Source organism: Hemiscyllium ocellatum, chromosome 28 (genome assembly GCF_020745735.1).
Source record: "Hemiscyllium ocellatum isolate sHemOce1 chromosome 28, sHemOce1.pat.X.cur, whole genome shotgun sequence".
NCBI classification, from domain to species: domain Eukaryota; kingdom Metazoa; phylum Chordata; class Chondrichthyes; order Orectolobiformes; family Hemiscylliidae; genus Hemiscyllium; species Hemiscyllium ocellatum.
Window position 1 is genome coordinate 12,439,995 of NC_083428.1, and position 21,455 is coordinate 12,461,449.

Here is a 21,455-nt window from a genome sequence, read left to right on the forward strand (position 1 = left end):
AAAGAAGGAAGGAAACTGAATGAAAATAATAAGGCAGCTGGAAGTAAAGCTTCTGTTGCCAATAAATTTTCCAATGCACCTAAACCGCCATCTCGGGCTGTGAGCTTACCTGTGGTCTTTCGAGGAAGGACTGTGATCTACATGCCTGACATGTGGAAGAAGTCCGCAATTGCTAGTCCTGCTTCAAAGAAAGCAGCACCTAAAAATACTGCAGCTTCCAAAAATTCCAACCAGACATTTAGGTCTCGAAGCTTGCACAGGCCTGGAAATATGACAGAAAAGGTTGACAGTAGCTTACCAAAAAGAAGTGTGACTCCACCAGCAAGAATGGCAAGAGGTCCTTCAAGGAATTCCACACCATCTAGACAGACCCCAAAGAATGCTACACCATCTGTGCAGTCTATTAGGCAAGGGATGCCGCATGCAACAAAACCCAGTATCAACAATCAGAAATCAAGACCTCAAGCAGGTTCTACGCCATCTACTCCAAATATCAAATCTCCAGTCTCAGGGAAACAGTCTCGCAAATCCCCAGCCCAACCACCAAACATTCAGACACCAAATAAACAGGTAACTCCCGCAAAGAAGATGCCCTCTTTTCAAAGGAATGAATCTTTTGGACCGAATAAGAGTCAAGGTTCTAAGAAGGTTATGCCACCAAACAGACTGGACCTGGTAAGAATGTCATCAACAAAATCAAGTGGCAGTGAATCTGATAAGTCCAGCTTTGTGCGACAGCTGACCTTTATCAAAGAGTCCTCAAGCCTTCTCATGAGGCAGAAATCTGAAGCTTCTTCGTCTGAATCAGTCTCATCACTGTCTCAGTCTGTGTCACCAAGAAGAAGCAAGTCAGATTTTCAGAAGGCCTTCATACGTTCTTCTCAATGCCAAGAGTTAAGAGTTGGTAAAACAGCATCCAACCTGAATATAAGTCAACGAAAAGCCATGTGCAACGAGGATGAACTCCGAACCGAGAAGCTTTCAAGAAGGCCAAGTTCAGAGAGCCCCTCAAGGCTCCCGGTGAAAAACAGTGCCGCCTGGAAACAGGATAATTTTAAACGCTATTCATCCTCTCCGCATATAAATGTATTACAGCAGGCAGGAAGCCCATCCTCCATTCGCTCAGCTTCATCAGAATCTAGTGACAAGACAAAAAGTGAAGAAGAGCCTCGAACTAAACAACAGCTTGCAAACCAAAAAGAACAACAGATGAAAAAGAATCAGCCAAGTTTAAAAGGAACGTGGAGAAGAATCAAAGATGAAGACATTCCCTATTTTCTTAGCAACTCTCTTCCACCTTCAGCAATGGCATTGGTAAATAAATCAGAGTCTGAACAGCAGTTGAACAAAGTGGGGACTGTGGAAACTAAAACCAGTGATGCTTTTGTGCAAACTGAAGACTTCCCCATCACAAAAACAAATTCAAGCACATCGCCTACACTTGACCTAATTCCTCACATTGCACAGGCTATTCCAAGGAACGCCATGAGCAGATCATTTATAGGGAAAAATACCGAGACAGCATATGGGGTCTATTCAGACAATGAACAGGAACCTGAAACGATAATGCAGATGAGGAACAATATGACCATTTCAGCTGAGACTGAAAACTATACGACTGTCCCAGGACATATGCATTTCAATTCAAGTAGACATGGTTCTCCAAGCAGAGCAGCTCGAGTGACCCCTTTCAACTACATACCTAGCCCCAAGACAATAAGATCAGACAGTGGATCTCTCCAACCGCCCCAGATACGAGCACCTATTATTAATGAGAAGACAGTGGGAAAAGTGCAAAGCTGAAAGTCAACTTGATCAGTAGACTACTTGACCTTAAGTACTTTATTGCTTTGCAGTTTTCATTTGAGTGATACAATCTATAGAAGATGTGTTCATTCATAAATGTGCCTCAGTCACAGTCTTAATTGGGGTACAAAATGCATGCGTCAGTTAATTTAGTTCTACTACCATCCATCTGATTATGAGACTATCTTTTTAATTAAGACACAATAAGGTGAGGTACTTCCTGCAAAGACACTTAATATCAACAATGTTAATGCACGACATGTTTATATGTATGAGCTGACCATAACAAATGGTGATACAGAGCCATAGACAATTCACACATATAAATACAGGATTATTCCAATGAGACGTGAGTGACTAATGGTAACATTAGTGTTTGGTTTCTGTTTGGTCAGTTGTTTGGCAGGTTTTAGTTGAACAAAAAGTATTTGGCTGGTTAATGCATCTGGCAAATCAGAGATGCTGAGACAGTTAAGTTTGTGCTAAGATTCGACTGGATCTAAGCTGATATTTATAAAATTGATTATTAATTCAGCAATGGTTGCCATTTCAATGAATATCTCAACTTAGAAAAACAGCTATAATGTGTGATAATAATAGGCTTGTTTCTCAGTTTAGACACTTGGTCCAATAATAATGAAGTTAGGCCATGTAAACTGAATCAAGGCATTCAATTATGTGTACTACAATCACTGGAATATTGAGTAATGTATTAATGTTCCCCATCTTGCTCACTAATATGTCCCATTAGTATGCACAGTCACACAGTTTAAATGGAAAGAGGGAGAGCAGACGGTGTAATTTTGTTTTCCACTGGAGGTCAAACACTGGCCTTTTGTTTTACAAAACAGTGCTTTCTGAATAACACTAAAGATAAAAGCAAGCAGGCAGACTAAAGCACTTCACTCATAATTCATTCCTAGGTTACAAGTCAAATTTAAGATTAAGGGGTATCTTGTGTTGTAGTGGTAATGTCTCTACCTCTGGGTCCCTGAAGGTCTGGGCTCACATCCTACATGCCTCAGACGTAGCCTAAAGATAGATTTAAAGTAATTGAGGAGAAGGAATTTATGTGTTAGATGGGAGCTTACAATAAAAAAAGGGTTTTGAAAGGGTAGTGTCATGTTCTAATCAAACTTGCTTCAGTTTCTTAATACAAATTTCATCTTTAGGATTTGTAATTCAAAATGTTGTAGGTAAAACTTCCGTTTTTGTTTGATGTTACATTTTTAAAAATTTACATCTTTTTGGAGAAGTTCTTAATAGATTAGATTTTTTGCTAGTTCTGACATTGTGCTAGCAATGCTGTTGGCTGCGTTTTTAACACTATTAGAAGCGATAAATACTGAAGTTTAATTTTCAGAATTGTTATCATCTAAAAATGCACTTATATAACTCAGTGGTTCAGGGAGATATGCACAGTGGTAACCCTTGAACTGTGTGAGAATAAACTGTGTGAGACCGGGCGGCACGGTGGCACAACCGGGCGGCACGGTGGCACAGTGGTTAGCACTGCTGCCTCACAGCGCCTGTAGACCCGGGTTCAATTCCCGACTCAGGCGACTGACTGTGTGGAGTTTGCACGTTCTCCCCGTGTCTGCGTGGGTTTCCTCCGGGTGCTCCGGTTTCCTCCCACAGTCACAAAGATGTGCGGGTCAGGTGAATTGGCCACGTTAAATTGCCCGTAGTGTTAGGTAAGGGGTATGGGTGGGTTGCGCTTCGGCGGGTCGGTGTGGACTTGTTGGGCCGAAGGGCCTGTTTCCACACTGTAAGTCTAATCTAATCTAATAGGGAATAGATTGTGTTGAGGAACCCAAGGCAACTTAAACACATAAATAAAAAGTAGGCCATACCTCCAGTGCTTCATCCAGAGGCTCACTGATGATGTTACCTAGTATGGTGACGAAATGTCTGAAACAGAACCTTCCAGCTCAGCGAGCAAACCTACAGCCAGAACCTCAACCTGAGCTAAAAACCTTTCAAATTTCTGTGTTGTCCTTTCCGATCTGGGATTTAGATTTTAACAATTCTATGAGAAGGAATATCCTTACGCTGACAGCTATGATGGTTTACAATATATATACCTGCATTTAGAATAAATATCACAAGAAGTGACATTGTCATTCAAAGAGCCCAAGAGGATGGTTGTTACAAGAAACTGAAATACCACAATGCTTAGTTTGGGGTTAAAATTGTTCGGGAGTAACATGAAGCACTTTGTATTCAATCTGACCTACACTTGATCTGGAATCAGTCAGTTCTAATGCTTTGTGCCAAAAAGAAATGCTCGCATAGCAAAAGATATTAAATGTTTCTAAAGTAACGATAGGGCTTTGGCAAGAGCTGCAATGGCAAAACAAGTCAGTGATTGAGAAAGATCTACCATAAGTTGGAAGGAAAGTTACAAAAGGAACATAATGAGCAAGTTGATATTTTATTTGAGAATTTATATAATAATTATTATTACAGTGTAATCTTTTATCATAAGAGACTTAGGTCCACAAATGACATTGAGACCAGATTGGTACTTAGTTTGCTATTGATGATGCCTTTATCTAACAGTGATATCAACTGAAGTGTTGCACAGTTGCTAGCAGTCTCCCTCTGTCTGCTGGAGCTGGGTGAATGGTATGAAGACCATGTGAAACAGAACAGGAGGTTCTCCTGCAATGCTACTCAAATTGTGCCAAAAACGCAAAACTAGATGTTCACCCCTCGCCAAATGCAAATTGGTTGTTGTATTTGCCATTACATGAATCACTGCACTTCAAAGTAATTTTCTGTGTGTGAGACAATTTAAGGTGTTATGTAAATGCATATTTTATTTGGCTTCTTTAATACTTCTTTAAGAGACACTCTGCATCTTTTTAACCTAACAGGGACAAGATGAGATTGGATGCAATGTTGATCATAACACCTGCACCCTCCCCTCAAAGCCCCATACTTTTAATCTGTTTGATGTCAACAATGTAAAAGCAGCCTTCCACTTCATCCTTTATTGTTTCCCAAGCATTAGGATGAAATTGTATTCTACTTAAGCTTGTGTGCTACTTGAAGGCTTTAGACTTGTATCTTGGCCATGGGACTGAACTTCACAGAGATGGGAGGGAAGGGAGGGATATATACTACTCACTGTTCTCTCACAAAAAGGCCAGTCACCAATAGCCAATTTTAAAAACAGCCACCACACAACAGGAATATACTGCAGACAACCTCAGCAAAGTGTCACAACCACATAGTAGGGTATTTCCTCAGCGTGGTCCATGAAATAAGAGTTTGTATAAGCTCATATGTAGCCCCTTTGAATGATTCAATTTAAAAAATAACCAGCAGTAAAGGTTTACATTGCAAGCAAGATTAAAATGTTAGTTTATTACACACCTACTAATGAGAGTTGCTTAGGTAAAAATTATAAAGATATTAGATTAACAAATATATATGCAACAAATGTATATAAAAACTTAAAGTAAGGATAAAGTTTATACATGAAGATGAAAATAAGATCAATATCCAGCACCATTGCAGGTCTAACTTGCTTGAAGATCCTCTTTCTGAGGTCATAGAATCCTACAGCTTGGAGACATGCCCTTCAGCTCAAACTGTTCCATGCCAACCAAAATGTCCATCCACGCTAACCCCATTCTCCTGCACTTGGTCCAAATCCTTCTAAACCTTTCCTATCAATGCATTTTAGGGGAAAGCATTGAAACTTCATATCAGATTCTGCAGCTGTGATGCTCTCCACTGTTGAAGATTCAGAGGTTGTTCTCCTAGATGGATTCAATAAGCAGAACTGGTTCTGGAAGTGAGTGAATAATCCTTTGTTTCAATTTTATGACACTGTAGATTGTAGCTCTTGCTAGACTGGCTGAGTACAGCAGTCCTTTAGCAAGTTTTAATCTTGCCCTGAATGTCTTTCTCTGTCACTCATTGAGAAGCAGTTGGATTTTCAAGATGTCTCTCTAATGGGGATCAGATGTTTCTCCTCTTAATGGCTGTCCTCAGCCAGCTTTTATCACAATAAAAAAAAACTGGCTGCAGATGTTAACTTTGATGAATCATTGTTTAACAAAGCAAAGTCACTTATACTGAAATTCCTTGTCATGCCTTTTCTCCTGTTTTCTGTTCAACATTACAGAAACTGAGTCTTTACATTTTTAAGGTTCAAGGTATCATTCTGGAATCATTGAATTATTTAATAACCCTTTCTGATCGATTCTTAAGATAACACTGCCTGAGTGTTTACTTTGGCTGCAGTTGAGTCAGCACAAGTGAAGTCATGTGTCTTTTGGGAGCCATTTGGTAAGACACTTTATATTTATTTCAAAGATAGATTAACTTCTTAACAATATACATAATGTAGTTCTAACAACACATTCATGGTAGAGGTGAGAGTGGGACTTCCAACCATCAGCAAGAGAAGCTGATCGGCCAATCAAAATGTCCAGCAGCTCCAGATGTGGTTGCAGACAGTCTCTGGGGCTAAGAGGACGAAGACTCCAGAGAGAGTTAGGTCTGTCATTTTGACATTGAGACTAAGGAAAAATATGAGAGCTGGTGGGTTTTTGAAGCTGAAGTGGGAATACATAGGAGAACAAAATTGTTGGGAGGATGCCCAGGATGCACACAGGACATCCTTCCTGAAAAGAACCCTGCTCCTTTTAGCCCTTGTATTAAAACTGGTGAAAAAACAGCCACCTTTCAGTGCCTAGTGCATCGTGATGTGGAGGTGCCACTGTTGGACTGGATTGGACAATGTCAAAAATCACATGACGCCAGATTATAGTCCAACTAGCACCTGATGAAGGAGCAGTACTCTGAAAGCCAGTGTTTTCAAATAAACCTTGTGCATTGTGGAGACAGTTGCTCAATGTCAGTTTATTACACACAATGTTACTTTATTACACACCTATTAATGGGAGTTGCTTAGGTAAAAGTGATAAAGATATTAGATTAACAAATATATATGTAATAAATATATGTAAAGACTTAAAGTAAGGATAAAGTTTACACATGAAGATAAAATAAGATAATTGACTGCTTAAGTGTACCAATGGGCTAAAGGGTGGGTGGCCTAGTGGGCATCTTACCATTAAACCATATTGTATTGAAAGTCATGGTCAGGACATTCACCACCTTATACCAGAAATATGCCTGAAGGGATGTTAGAAAATGCAACCCCCTATGTAAGACTGTACTGCAGAACCAGAGGGATGCTGTCCTTTCAAAGCTACTCATTGCCTGCTAGTGATACCTAGTCTTGGGAAAGCAGCTTTATGTAGCTACTTATTCATAAACCAATTAACTGTGTTCATCAGTGGGTAAAACAATTTACTTCCAATAAACTTAAATTAAAGGAAGGGCAACAATTGTACATCAGCACAAAAAATGCAATCTTTATCAGACCTTGTGCATCAGAGTTCAATCGCCTGGAATAAATAAGCTACCCAACTCAATAAGCTTGCTAATTTCATAGCATTTCACGGAAATCTTTAGATGTTCCTTAGTCCATGTCATACTCAAGTAGAAATCCTTCAATGTAATCACAAAGTGAAAACTTTTTATAGGGAGAAAAGTATACTGTAAAAAAAAACAAATTGTATTGCAGAAGAAATTTCACAGATAAATTACTCCTCTGAAATAAGAGTTGTAAAACTTATTCCATGTTTTATTTCATGAGCAGTGTTTTATTTCAGGCTTACATTGAGAGCAGCGAAAAGGATTAAAATTAATCACTGTTTCATTGATGTTGAGTATAATTTTTTCCAAAAACAAAATTGCATGTTATACCTTTCTTGATCTAACATGATGACTTCACAAAGCTAAGTTTTTAAGTAAGTTTAAGGAGCTGCTCCATGTATTTAAAGGATTGTTTGAAAAACAGTTGGATGTCTATTTTGGAATGATGACAAATGTACCAGAGGGTCTTTTTGTCCAAAGCTATTTTGTGATCTTGTGGAAATGAGAGGGATTGAGGAAAATGGTGAGAAGGTAAGAAGATGTGATGTGTTGTAAGCAAGAAAGGAGCAAATGGGCAGATCTTTTCTGATATTTAAGTGTCCTATCTCCTTTCAGTAATGGTCCTGTTACAGTAAGATGTTTTGATCAAGAGGATACTTATACCTAATATTGCTTCTGCTGATACTTGCCACTGACTTCTCCTGGAATATGATTCTGCAGTTACACTCTGAATCCTTAACTAAGTGATTACTCTTCCTGGACCATAAATATTGAAGGCCATTCTGTCTGAAGGGCATCACAGTGGAGTTCTATGTACTTACTATTGCTTAATGAGGGGATGCTTAGGAGTCAAGTAATTTTTTCTTTTGACTGTTATCTTTAACGTTTCTTTTTAAATCTGTACGACCTCTCTGTTTACAAAACTGTATTTCCTGTGGTTAAATTTTTGTCACACTTAAGTTGTCAGATTATTAATTTTAAATTTCTTGCCCCACAGTTATAATAGAAATTACCTATGTATTTACATCCTTTCAACAGTAACAGTTTTGGGTTGAGGGAGCTATAGCACTTCAAATTTGCCTCATTTGTGTCATCATCCTTACTGCAGAGGAATTGCTAATTCTAACAAACTTTATTCTCCCTCTCTGTTCACGTATGTCTATTGAACTGTAAATAAAATTATCGACCTGTTTTATATATATATATATGGACAAATTCCTTTATCAACTGAATTATGTCTATTGGACATGGTCTAATTATCCACTGCTCCCAAACTCTATTTCAAAAGAATACTGCAATTGTTTCTAACTTGCCCATACACAGCACTACAGGGGATCAAGTAGAATTTTAAATAATTGCAATTGTAAGCTTGTATTTCTGCTTCTGGTAAAAAAAAGGCTGGATGTCAAAAGTTTATTAAACAATACATTTTTAAAAGCAAAAACCAATAACAGCATATTGATGTATGCTTGATCTTTGACTGCTAATGCTTAAATTAAGCCTTCTAAGCCATTTAAAACGTGGCCTCCATAGATATTGTGGAAACCCTAGGCCTGTCCTACTCCTGTAGTTGGTTTCTATGGCAATGGAGTTGAAATTCTTAAGTGTATTCACTGTTGGTTATTTTTAACCAAGGTTTTAAAAGACAAAATCTCGTATTCAATATAGGCATGACTGACACTTCTGTAATTATGTGCTGTTTAAGTAGTATGTGTGTTTTTCTTTGGTATAGCACGCACTGGAGTTCGGCAGAAAATATATTTAACTGTGGTGCAGACAGATTGAAGGCAGTGCCTGTGGGCTAATGAGGGCAACACTGAGCTAATGAAACCTCAGGCCAACACACGATGCCATTTTATCACTGCCTCACTTAAGGATTTTTATGTTTTATTGAAATAATGTGCAAATTGGCACTTTTGCACATCAGAAAAATGTGGTGTATATATTTATAACACAGTCATGTATTTTAAATGTTTGTCTCATTAAAAAATATTCAACTCAAATTATTAACAGACTTTAAACATTTATTTTTGCTAAACATGTCATAAATAAATTTGGCTCTGGGTTAACTAACTTGCTAAACTGACAAATAAGTTAACTTTTGTCTGTCCCCTTCCTGCCAGCATTTAGGCAAACATATTGCTGGTATGATCGTTGTTTCCCATCCTTCTGTGCTTTGGATATCACTGCCAGAAGGCATGAAGAGAGAGATTCTAAATTTTATCTAAACTATACTGTTTTTAATTTTTTTAACTGCACACTTGCTGGTCATAAAATGGCTATTAGAAACCACAGAATGTGTTCTATAAGCATTGTGTTGACAAATGCAATGCAAAATACTCCTGGAATGTCACAGCCTTGCATTACATTGACTTTTCAGTCGAACACATGCAAAGGAATCCTAGATAATGTTTCGTTTGAAAAAAAGCCATCAAAACTCATTATGCTTGAGATGGAGCTAATATCCTTCAATTAGTCTTGTAAAGGCATCTTGTTAACTAAAGTGATTCAGCCAGAACCCCAGACCCGTGACTGAAACTCCTGCATGTTTTTGAATAGCTTTAACAATATAGCTGTGGCGTCTTTCCTGAGTGTGCTTTTCATTATTGGGATAGAAATAAGCAAGGTAGCTTCAGGTTAAGCTACAGCCTGCCCCATAAACTCAAACTTTCTTGAAGTAGAATTTCTGGAAAGAAACCTAAACTTTGCCAGAGGAATGAACAAATTCCCTGTCTCCAAGATTACGTTTACTGTACTTTCAACTAACTCTACCTAAATTCAATGAAAACTGAATCCTGATGACCAGCCAGCTGAAAGACCTCAGTGGATATTGTCTTATTGGATCCTAATTCAGGTGAATTCATGTCAATATCTTTGATTTATAAGTAATTCATAATTTTAACTTTTCCTTCTTTCCTTTCGTATGTTTTTGTGTATCACGATAACCTCCCCCTGGGCTTTTGAATGAGTTAATAGACCCTACATTGCTTTAATGCAGAAGAATTTGCTGTGGGTCATTTTAAAATTAGATACCCAAACAAAATTCAGGGAGAGACACAATCACCTATTTCAAAAAGGGAAAGAAAAGGAGAAAAAAATTAAAGATTTTTGTTACAAACACAGAAGGACAACAGTAAAACTCAATTCACTTCTCCTTGTCCATCAGACAAGGCAATATGCATCTTAACACTGAGTCTTAAGATATCATTTTAATACATTACCTATTTTATCTATATCTGAAAAGGATTAATTTATTTTTAACTGTAAACTGAAAAATAGAACAAGAGAAACATATTGAATAACAAATTAAAAACTGAAGAAACAAGAACAGAAATTGCTGGAATGGCTCACCAGATCTGGCAGCATCTTAGATTAAATTACTTACAGTGTGGAGACAGGTCCTTTGGCCCAACAAGTCCACACCGACCCGCGAAAGCGCAGCCCACCCAGACCCATTCCCCTACATTTACCCCTTCACCTAACACTACGGGTAATTTAGCATGACCAATTCAGCTAACCTGCACATTTTTTTGGATTGTGGGAGGAAACCGGAGCACCTGGAGGAAAGCCATGCAGACACGGGGAAAATGTGCAAACTCAACATAGAGAGTTGCCTGAGACAGGAACTGAACCTGGGTCTCTGGCGTTATGAGGCAGCAGTGCTAACCGCTGTGCCACCGTGCCGCATCTGTGGAGAGAAATCAGAGTTAATGTTTTGGGTTCAGCGACTCTTCTTCAGAATTGAAGTTCTGATTTCCAGCAGCCACAGTTCTTTCGGTTTTTATTTAAAAACTAAGTAATTTCTTGATAGTACAGAACTTAAACATTGCTAAAATGAGACACAAAATTGAAGCTTTTCAACTTGAATTCATCAGAACGAAGATAGAGTGTGGCACACTGGCTCAGTGGTTAACACTGCTACTTCACAGCACCAGGGACCCAGTTTTGACCCACCCTCGGGCGACTGTCTGTGTGGAGTTGGCACATTCTCCCCGTGTCTGTGTGGGTTTCCTCCGGGTGCTCTGGTTTGCCTCCCACAGTCCAAAGATGTGCAGGCTAAGTGGATTAACTATGCTAAATTGCCCAAAATGTCCAGAGATGTATAGGTTAGGTGGGTGAGTCATGGGGAATGCAGGGTTACAGGAATAAAGTAGGGAATGGGTCTGGGTGGGATGTTCTTCAGAAGTTGGTGTCGACTCAGTGGGCTGAATGGCCTATTTCCACACTATAGACAGTCTATGACTTAAAAAAAGGGACACCATTTTATTGCAGCATGAGAAGAGGGTGCTGATTGGTTGGGCCATCTTTGGTATGACAATGCAGCAAGAACATTTAACTCTCAATCATAATTCTCAGACCAGGCAGGTAGATTCTGATTGGCTTACATATTGCCATGGATTTGCAGCAACAATTGGCTGTCTCCATGATGCCTATTTTTAATGATTTTTTTAAATGAAAAAGGCTTTTTGTGTGTATTTGTGTAGAGATGGGTTTGTTAAGAAAAATTGGAAATACCTTATAAATAATCAGCCTGTGCCAAGAGCTATACTGAAAACAACTTCAGCTCATTAGTTGGGCTTGCAGTATGATACATTTGCATGCCCTAAAAGCCATATTATATATATATATATATATATATAAAATACAGAAGATCCCATTTTGTATAGGCACATGGAATTTGCACATAAATTGCATCTTTTTCATATCAAAAAGGAGTCATGGAGAGAGCCGATTTTTTATTGCACCCAATTGGTAACATCTAATCAGACTCTACTTGCCTGGTCTGAGAATTAAGATTTACAGTTAACTATTGTTGTTGCATCTTATTGACAATGATAAACGCTGACTTCTCAAGCATTTTTGAAGTGTATGTCCTATTTCCTGGTTCTAAGGAGTGCAAGATGAAAAGCTTCGATTTCTTGTCTCCTTTTTGCAACCTCAAATGTATTGATGTTCATTTAAAGAAAAGATCTTTAAGTATTATTTTGGCAACCAGAGTTAAATAAAACTGTTTCCTGCAAAACTCTAGATTTGGCAGGGTTTAATGAGACTAAGACGTGGGTTAACATGTCTGTAAGCACTAAGAAAATCCAGATAGGAGGAAGCCGTGCTTCCTATTTTAAATTCTTGTGGTATTCAATGTGGAAGCTACAAAGCTCCTTCATTCCTAGAGTTAATGTGTAGCCATCAAAACTGACACAGTGTTCTTATAAATTCGTCCTGTACAATAGGTGGAAGGAATTTTTTCTTGAAAATAATTCCTATAATCACTAAGATTGAATGAAGAGGGAGAATTACTTGAATTATTCCATATTAAGTCTGTTGTAGTCATGGATATTTAGACAGGAAGTTGGAATTGATCTTTCATACAGTTGAAGGACATAATCTCACAATGTTATTATCAATCTCTGTTGATAATAATGGATAAATATGGACTCAGTCTTGCTAAACAGGACGCTTCACTTGTGCAAGGACACAATCAATAGTTGCCATGGGGAAGTCAGACATGATCAATGATGTACAATTGACAATGCCTTGTTCAATTCAATGGTACTAAAAGTGTCCATTGCTAGGAAGAAGGTATATAACCTACCATCTGCTTTACTTACTAACCATCTGTGCTAAGTTCTACCTTAGCTACTTAACCACTGCTACTGAAATGAGCATCTTTCACAGATGAAATCTTTCCAGTGTCGTTCCTACTTACCTATAATCTGCATCTGACATAGCATTTAACTCAAGCACAACTTTGTCATCACAAATTTCTGTTAATATATCACTCCAATTTTTGCCAATCCAAACTGGCTTTCCATCCATCACCCCTTTGAGTTTTCTTGTTTTTATCTTCAAATCCTTTCTGGCATTTAATAGTTTTGTTCAGTGGTTATTACTGAGTAGACCATATATTCCATGTATAATAATGTTTGCTCAGTTCATTCATTAACCCTCTGAGTAATAGAAGAAAGTTGCAAACTAGTCAATGTTTAATAATGTATTTTGTAGAAGATTCTGCAACAAATGTTTTCTCTATTGCATTGACTTCAAAACGCCTTCTTATGGTTATAAGCAATTCAACTTCATGAGATATGCAGAATGAAAAATACATTTCCTAAAGGAAGGTGCAGTCAAAGTAAAGAGAAAGTAATTTAAATCTCTTTAACTCTGTTACTTATGTTGAAATATTATTACACTCCCTAAAGAGCTAATGTAATTGTCCTTTTAAGGGAGGGCTAGGGAATTGAGGTTCAGTGTCTGTCCTTTGCTTTCCCTTTGATAAGACTGCACTCAGAACCTGAAAGGTGTAAAGTTTCATATAAATTGACTTACCTTGTCTTCTGCCTTACTTATTCCAGCCTTGGTTGATGTATTCTGCAGTTTGTTCTTCGATTGGCTTGTTCATTTATTAAACATGCTCCTTTCTGGATTTGTTTACGTGATGCTTATGGAGCAGCATATTAATAACTTGCACCTTTGTTCTCAGTTTCACTTGCACCTAAAAATGATTCATTTATCAGTCACATTGTAATAACAATTCAATGGCTATCCACTCTGCTCAGGTTATCAATTGGGAAAGTAAGTCTTCTGCTGATCTGCACTGTAGCATATTATCTGGGTGGCTATTTAAAAATAAAGGCAATATTTCCATTTTTAATGAAACTATTATTTTAACACTCTGCCCTGCCATGCATTCTACCCATCTATCCTTGTTTAACTTACTGACCATTGTAAGAATACTGCTGTTCCGTGTGTCTCATACTTCTTTGAACTGTAATTTTTCATTTGTAAGTTACAACAATGAATGTAGATAGACTATTCAGCTATGGAGGCATCACAATCAACTTCACATGTAGTTGTCACCTGTCACTCGCATGCACTTTCCAGTATTGAATGTAAATGATGAAAGATTATGCCATCACCCTACCATACTCTTAATGTCCCTCCACCAAAGGTTGTCCATGCTCAGTTATATCACCCAACTCTTGTATTATAGCTGAGATTGCTTAACCAAGGATTGAGCTCTATAATGCCCTTGTCTGATCAGCCCAGTACAATATCAATCAGTGATAGTATCTATCAGGTCATCGGGGAGCTCATTTCTTGATATTATTTAATTTTGAGAAGATTTGTGTTGAAATAAAAATATTGGATTGCATAAGGTGATATAATGTGTCAAAACACCTGACAATTTCAGCAGGAACTGAAAGATAAGTTTGCAATTGAGACCTCATTAGAAATGGCTATTGTATCTTAACAGGAGCAGTTAAAATTACTAATAGTGAACTTCAGTACATACTTAAGACTATAAGATGTAGGAACAGAAGTAGAAGATTGAGTCCATCGAGTCTGCTCTGTCATTCCAAATGGTCATGGCTGACGTGATTATCCTCAACGTTACTTTCCTGCCTTTTCCCCATAACTCTTGATTCACTTGCTAATGAAAAATCTATCTTGGCCTTGAATATATTCAATCACCCAGCCTCTCAGCCCTCTGTGTTAAAGAATTCCACAGATTCACTACCCTTTGAGAGAAGAAATTCCCCCTCATCACTGTCTTAAATGTGCAAGATCATGTGTCTGGTCCTAGACTCTCCCATAAGGGGAAACAACCGACCAATATATACCCTGTCAAGTCCTCCAAGAATCTCGTATATTTCAGTAAAGCTTCCTCTGATTCTTCCATATTCCAGAGAGTACAGGCCCAATCTACTCAACCTCTCCTCATTAGACAATACCCTATACCTAGTTATCAGCCCTAATGAACCTTCTCGCAACTGATTCCAATCCTTAGGTGAGAGGCCAAAGACTGTTCACAATAGTTCAGTGGTCTAATTATTAAAAAATTTTAAAACTATATTGAAACAATTTTGGATTACAATGTTGCATAGAATTCTGTGCTTCAGTTTGTGACTGATTGTCACAAATTCTTTGCCATTTAGCAATGCAAAAATATGCAATTATGACAGTGTGCAATTTTTCTTTAATCTGTCAGCTGACTCATACCAAATATACATGCTAATTTCCTCTCAGGTAGCGAGACAGATGGACAGAAGGGAAAATAGTTGTGCAAATTGCCCTTGTACAGAAACTAACCCCTTTCTCACCAACTCTACAATTAACTGCTGGGTGAGGAGGTCCATGAGCAACTTTAACTTATCGGCAATTAAGAACCTTTAGTGGTTAATGATTGGCCAGGTAGGGGCCTCAAATAGCCTCTTTTCTGATTATATGCCTCCACAGGAGGTGAGAAAAGTAGCTAGTTTCCCAACTGAGAAACTGGGGTGACCTGCTTGTCATGTTTGGAGAGTAGAGGGGTGCTCCAATTGCCCTCATCTCGGGGTATGGATTCTGACAGCCACCCCCTGCCCTTGTTCCTGACCACTCCAACCTGCTTTTTCCCTATCCCCTCATACACATTTTCTGTAAAGAGCTTTGGAACATTCTGAGTTTGTGAAAGACACTGTATAAATGCAAGCTTATTTTCTTTTACAATATTTTGCAAATTAATGTTTCCTCCCCCAAATCTTGTATGATGGGAGCTTGTATCAGGAAATTAACAATAAAGCTAAGCCTACACTGGAATAATGTGTATTGAAATTGCAATGTATGCAAGTTTCTGCATACAAATTCCTCACAGAACTGCTCCTATGCCAACTGCCATGTCAAAGTGTTAATTTGTAAAATGGAATTCATAATATCTAGGATCACAGACGAAGTACAATATCATGTGAATAAGGTGACATTGAGCTAGAATTTAATGCAGTATAGGCTCAATGAGCTAAGTGGCCTTTTCTGTACTGCATTCTATGGTTCAATGTATGTATTAATTGCTATTATAGTTACTTGCGATATAGTAGCTGAGATAGGAATTCCATTATTTCTGAAAATATCTTTCAAACTTCCCAACATAGATTCCTCAACAAAACGTACAGGTAAAGTCACCATAGTCCCATAGCGCCGGTCTCTTATTAGAGAGAGAAAGACTATTCGTGGTAGTTCAATCTGAAGGTCACCATGCCTCAAGCAAGGGATGAAGGATTCCTCAATAACAGTAATAGAAGTTCTGGTGTCTCTTTATAATGCACAATCCTGTAAATGCAAACTTTCAAAATGACACAGACTAAAATTGTAAAAGTCAAGCCATTTTTACTTGTTTATGAAAAGGAAGAAAAGTTGTTACAAGCAAAAGACAAGGAAACTAGATACTTTCATGGATACTTTTAATTGCAAAGGTGGCTAAGTGGTGTATATCATTTTTCTTTCTGCATTGAGATTCCTAGTATTAAATACTGTGATTGTAAATACTAAGAAGTAACAAATGATCCAGCATTTGTTTCATTTTTAGATGTAAGTACAAAATCAAGTGTAATTGATATATTAACCACCTTATGACTGTGTGAACTTTGTACTAAATATTTCCATTATAAACTGGTTATGTAGGCATTTCTGAGGTTGCAGCTTTAGCCAGAGGTCCCATTGTAGCACTACCATTGATAGGAGGGTGTAACTACAGTGTGAAATATTTACATGTACAGTTTCCATTATAATTCAGAATATTTGAATTTTGGGAAATAAATAAAGGAAGAATGTAGGGGTTTAAAATGGGGCCTGAAGAAATATGCATGCCCTGGTCCAATTATAAGCTGCCCTCTAACTTTGCCTCACCTGGCCTGTTCTTATCCTAATTCCCTTTGAAAGTATTAATTTTTTTAATTGTACTTGAAAGTTACATTTTTTTCTCAGTGTGCTTCATTATACATAATTAATGCATCAACTTTTATAACAGTAACTGCCAACATAAACTTGTCAAGGTAGGGTTGGAAAATGGGACTAGCTGGATATCTCCTTCAGGAAGTGGTACAAACACAATGGGATGAATGGCCTCCTTTTCTAATGTAAATTCTATGATTTTATGTAATTACACTTGACTTCCACTGGAGGCGTACCATTAGCTTCATTATAAATGTGGATACATAGTTCTGTAGCAGAAATGTTAAAAAAGAGCAGGAATGCATGATTTTGAAATGGTAACTGCATCATTGCTTCGTAATCTGGTCCAGTTTACTCCAGCTGTCCAAACTCAAATGCGATATCATTATTCAACACATGCTGGACACTAATTTTAAGAAGTCACTGTACCTTTTCTGAAGAAACTTACCAAGTTTCCTGATGGATGGATTATCTTCCATTTCTTAAACTTTACTGCATATACACAAAAGATTAAAATATAACATTTTGCCTTTTAAAGGACTACACATATCTTTTACGTTCCTATCCAGAACTGCCCAAGTTGGTCTTAATGAGACTTGAACATTTCAGACCTTGGAGGAGGGTTTAATTTAATGCTCATTTTGATAGATTTGTCCAGTGTAATAATCAAATCATATAGGCAGTGTATAATATTTCCATTTACTGAACTGTTTATAATATCTGCAATTTCAACAATGGAAAAGAATAATTAATATTCTGTAATGGACGGTTTCAATAAATTTCTGTTTGTGTTGGAGTTGGTGCTTCCCAGAATCCTTTACACAGTGTTTCACTGTAAAGTACATTATTTTGCCTCATTTGAAATGTTAAGGCTGTTGTTTTTGATCTATTTAAACAAAATATTGAATTTTTTAAACAGTAAGTTTGAAGATAACTGAAAGAAAAAAATGATGTAAATAATGCACATTTTCTCACTAAATTCTTGATATATGTGTAACTCTTGTGTCATTACCATGAGAAAATGTAATGTTGAATTATTGTGCACTTGTGTGTTTTCTCCTCCATTATTAAACAAGAAAACAAAACCTGTGATCATTGAATAGTTACATTTTCTTTATCCTAGAATGGCTTCCTTTTCAGATTGGTGTTTGTAACTGGTGGGGTTCCACAGGAGTACACTGCTGGTACCACAACTGTTTACAATATAGCATAATGACTTGGAGTAAGGAAATGAACGCTTTTTAGTCAACACAAAAATAGGCTGAAAGACGAGATGTGAAAGGGATACAGATGGTTTATAAAGAGATAATGATAGGTTAAGTAAGTGGGCAAAAAGTTGGCAAATGGAATATAATGTGGAAAAGTGTAAAATGATTAATTTTAGGAGTAAAAAAAAGTATTATTTAAATGAAGAAAAACTCCAGTAAACTGCAACATAAATGGACTTGGGATTATCTGTGCATGAAACACAGGAAGTTAGCACACAGGTACAACAGGTAATTAGGAGGGTGAATGGAATCCTGGTCTTCATTTCAAGGGGGGTGGAATATTAGTGTAAGGAAGAATTAGTGCAAATGTGCAAGGTGTTGGTGAGACCACACCTGGAATACCGTGAGAGTTTTGGTCCCTTATTTTCAGAAAGGATATAATTTCATTGGAGGCATTCAGAAAAGGTTCACTAGGATGATCCCCATGACAGAGGGATTGTCTTATCAGCAAAAGTTAACAGGTTGGGACTCTACTCATTAGCGTTTAGAAGAATGAGAGGTGATCACATTAAGATGTCTAGGATTCTTAAAGGTTTTGACAAGGTAAATGCTGAGAGGATGTTTCCCCTCATAGGAGAGTCTAAGACCAGAGGTCAGTCTCAGAATAAAGGGGCACCAATTTAAGAGTGGGATGAGGAGGAATTTCTTCTCTCAGAGGTTGTGAATTATTTGGAACTCCTTATCACAGAGAGTCCTTCTGTATATTTAAGGCTAAGATAGATTCTTGATCAGTAGGGGAATCAAAGGTTATGGAGATAAGGCACGAAAGTGGATGCGAGAAATGTTACAGCAGACTTAAGAGGGCTGAATGATCTATTCTTGTCGCTATTTCTTATGGTCTAATGGATGTGGGTGTCACTGAATGGCCACTATTTTTACCATCCCCTGATTGCCCTTGAGCAGACTGGCTTGCTAGGCCATTTCAAAATGTAGTTAAAAGTCAATCATGTTGTTGTGCATTTGGAGTCACACATAGGTCATACGAGATATTTTCTTCCCTGAAGGACATTACTGAAGTAGCCAACTCGTCACTATTAATGAGACTGGGTTACTATTCCAAATTTATTACCTGCAACATTTGTCCCAATCTAAACAACCTGTATTTATGTAACATTTGTTACATAATAAAACTTCGCAAAGTACTTGATCAGGATGAAAAAAGACAAGGAACTAAAACCAGTGTAGGAGAGAAGGTGCAAAAAAAAATCATTTTGAGTTATTTTTTATTTGGTGGCACAGAAAGAGGGATTTTTAACAGGAAGTCATGAAAAAATACAGGTAAAGTGGCTGAAAGCTCAATCACCAAGGGTAGGGTGAGCCTAGGAATACAGAAAGTACATGAGCAACCAGAATCAGAGGTTTAAGAGATGACTTTCAGCCCATCATGTTTGTGCCAGTGCTCTTCAAGAGTTTTGCACCAAGTGCCGTTCTCCTGTCTTTTCCTGGTACTCTACAAATATCTGCTTTTCAGATAATATTCCAAGTCCCTTTTGAAAATCGTTATTGAATCAACCTTCACAAGGCCCTTAGGTAGAGCATTCTAGATCTGTGTGAATAGGTTTGTCATTGCTGCACCATTGCTTCTTTTGCTAAGCACCTTAAATCAGCATCATCTGGTTCTCAATTTGACCATTCGGAAAAATATTTCTCTTTCAAATTGTCCTGTAACCCTCCGCCCCCATTATTTTGTGCATCTCTTTAAATCTCCTCTGTATCGTTTCTTCAAAGAAAATAGCCCCATTATGGATTACAGAGATGTATAGCAAGGAAACAGACCATTTGGTCCAACTCATTTATACCAATCAGCTATCCTAAATTAATCTAGTCCCATTTGCCAGCATTTGGTCCGAATACCTCTAAACCCTTACTATTCATGCACCCATCCAGGTGACTTTTAAATGTTGTAATTGTACCAGCCTTCACCAATTCCACTGACAGTTCATTCCATATGTACACCATTGTCTGCATGAAAAAAATTGCCCTGTAGATGTCTTTTAAATCTTTCCCCTCTCACCTTAAAACTATCCCTTCTAGTTTTGGACTCCGCTTCCCTGGGAAAAAGACCTTCGCTATTCATCTGATTCATGCCCCTCACGATTTTATAAACCTCTACAAGGTCACCCGTCAGCCTCCAACACTCCAGGGAGAATAGCACTCTTGAAAGTCCTGTTTTCTTAATCATTCTTGGGATGTAGGTGTGCTGCCAAGGTCAGCATTTGTTGTCCATTCCCAATTGCTCTTGTGAAGGTGGCAAGCTGACAACAAATGCTGACCTTGCCAGCACACCTACATCCCAAGAATGATTAAGAAAACAGGACTTTCATGAGTGCGTTAGACATTTGACTCTCTCTCTCCAACTTTTGCCCTAACTGCCTAATCATCTTAGTTTTGTCAGACTACATTTCTGACTTGCATCCAATCATTGCAATTTCCTCTAGATAAGCAACAGAAAGAGATCAAAGCCATGTTTAGACCCCATCATAAAATCCATATTCTTGCCCGTAAGAACCAAGTCTCAGATTGAGCCACATTGTTTATAACCTCTATTTGCTGATACTGATAGCTCAAGATGCTTCACAGGTGGCCAGTCTGAAGCTGTTAAATTTGTTTGAAGTTTATCCCATTTAGCATGGTGACAGTGCCACATCACATGATGGATGATATCTCCAATGTGGAGATAAGACTGCTTCTCCACAAGGACTGTGCAGTGGACACTCTTACTGATTACGGTCATGGACAGATCCATCTGCACTTGGACGACCAAGTTATTCTCATACTAGAAAGTAACAAAGTCCAGCTGACTCGCCCCAACTACCTTCTGCAGACTCAGTTAGCAGCTACGTTGTTTAGGACCTGACCAGTAGTACTGTTAATTAACTCCCTGTACATAGAAGTCTCTCATCCAGACCTTCTGCCCCCATGGCACAAGTACTTCCTTGCCCATGTTTGGCCTGATGTCACAAGATATCATGGGGACTGAAGTCAATGTTGAAGATTTACAGAGCAACCACCCTCCTGTATACCACTGTACCACCTCTGTTGGGTATGTCCTGCCAGTGCGATAGAACATACCGAGGAATAATGATAGCCTTGTCTGGGTCATTGCTCGCATGCTATGATTCCAAGACAATATTAGGCTGTTGCTTGAGATGCCGGGGCTTCAGTTCACTCAATTTTGACACTAGCCCTCAAATGATAGTAAGGAGTATTTGG

The 21,455-nt window shown here is 38.0% G+C and overlaps 1 protein-coding gene across 1 annotated transcript in view; it reads left to right on the forward strand.

Moving 5' to 3' along the window:
- Positions 1-1,803, forward strand: part of apc2 (APC regulator of WNT signaling pathway 2) — a 116,683-nt gene extending 114,880 nt beyond the window's left edge. The window contains exon 15 of the mRNA XM_060846576.1: positions 5-1,803. Coding sequence (XP_060702559.1) covers positions 5-1,803 — 1,799 coding nt within the window. The remainder of the gene's footprint in view (positions 1-4) is intronic.
- The last annotated feature ends 19,652 nt before the right edge of the window (positions 1,804-21,455 follow it).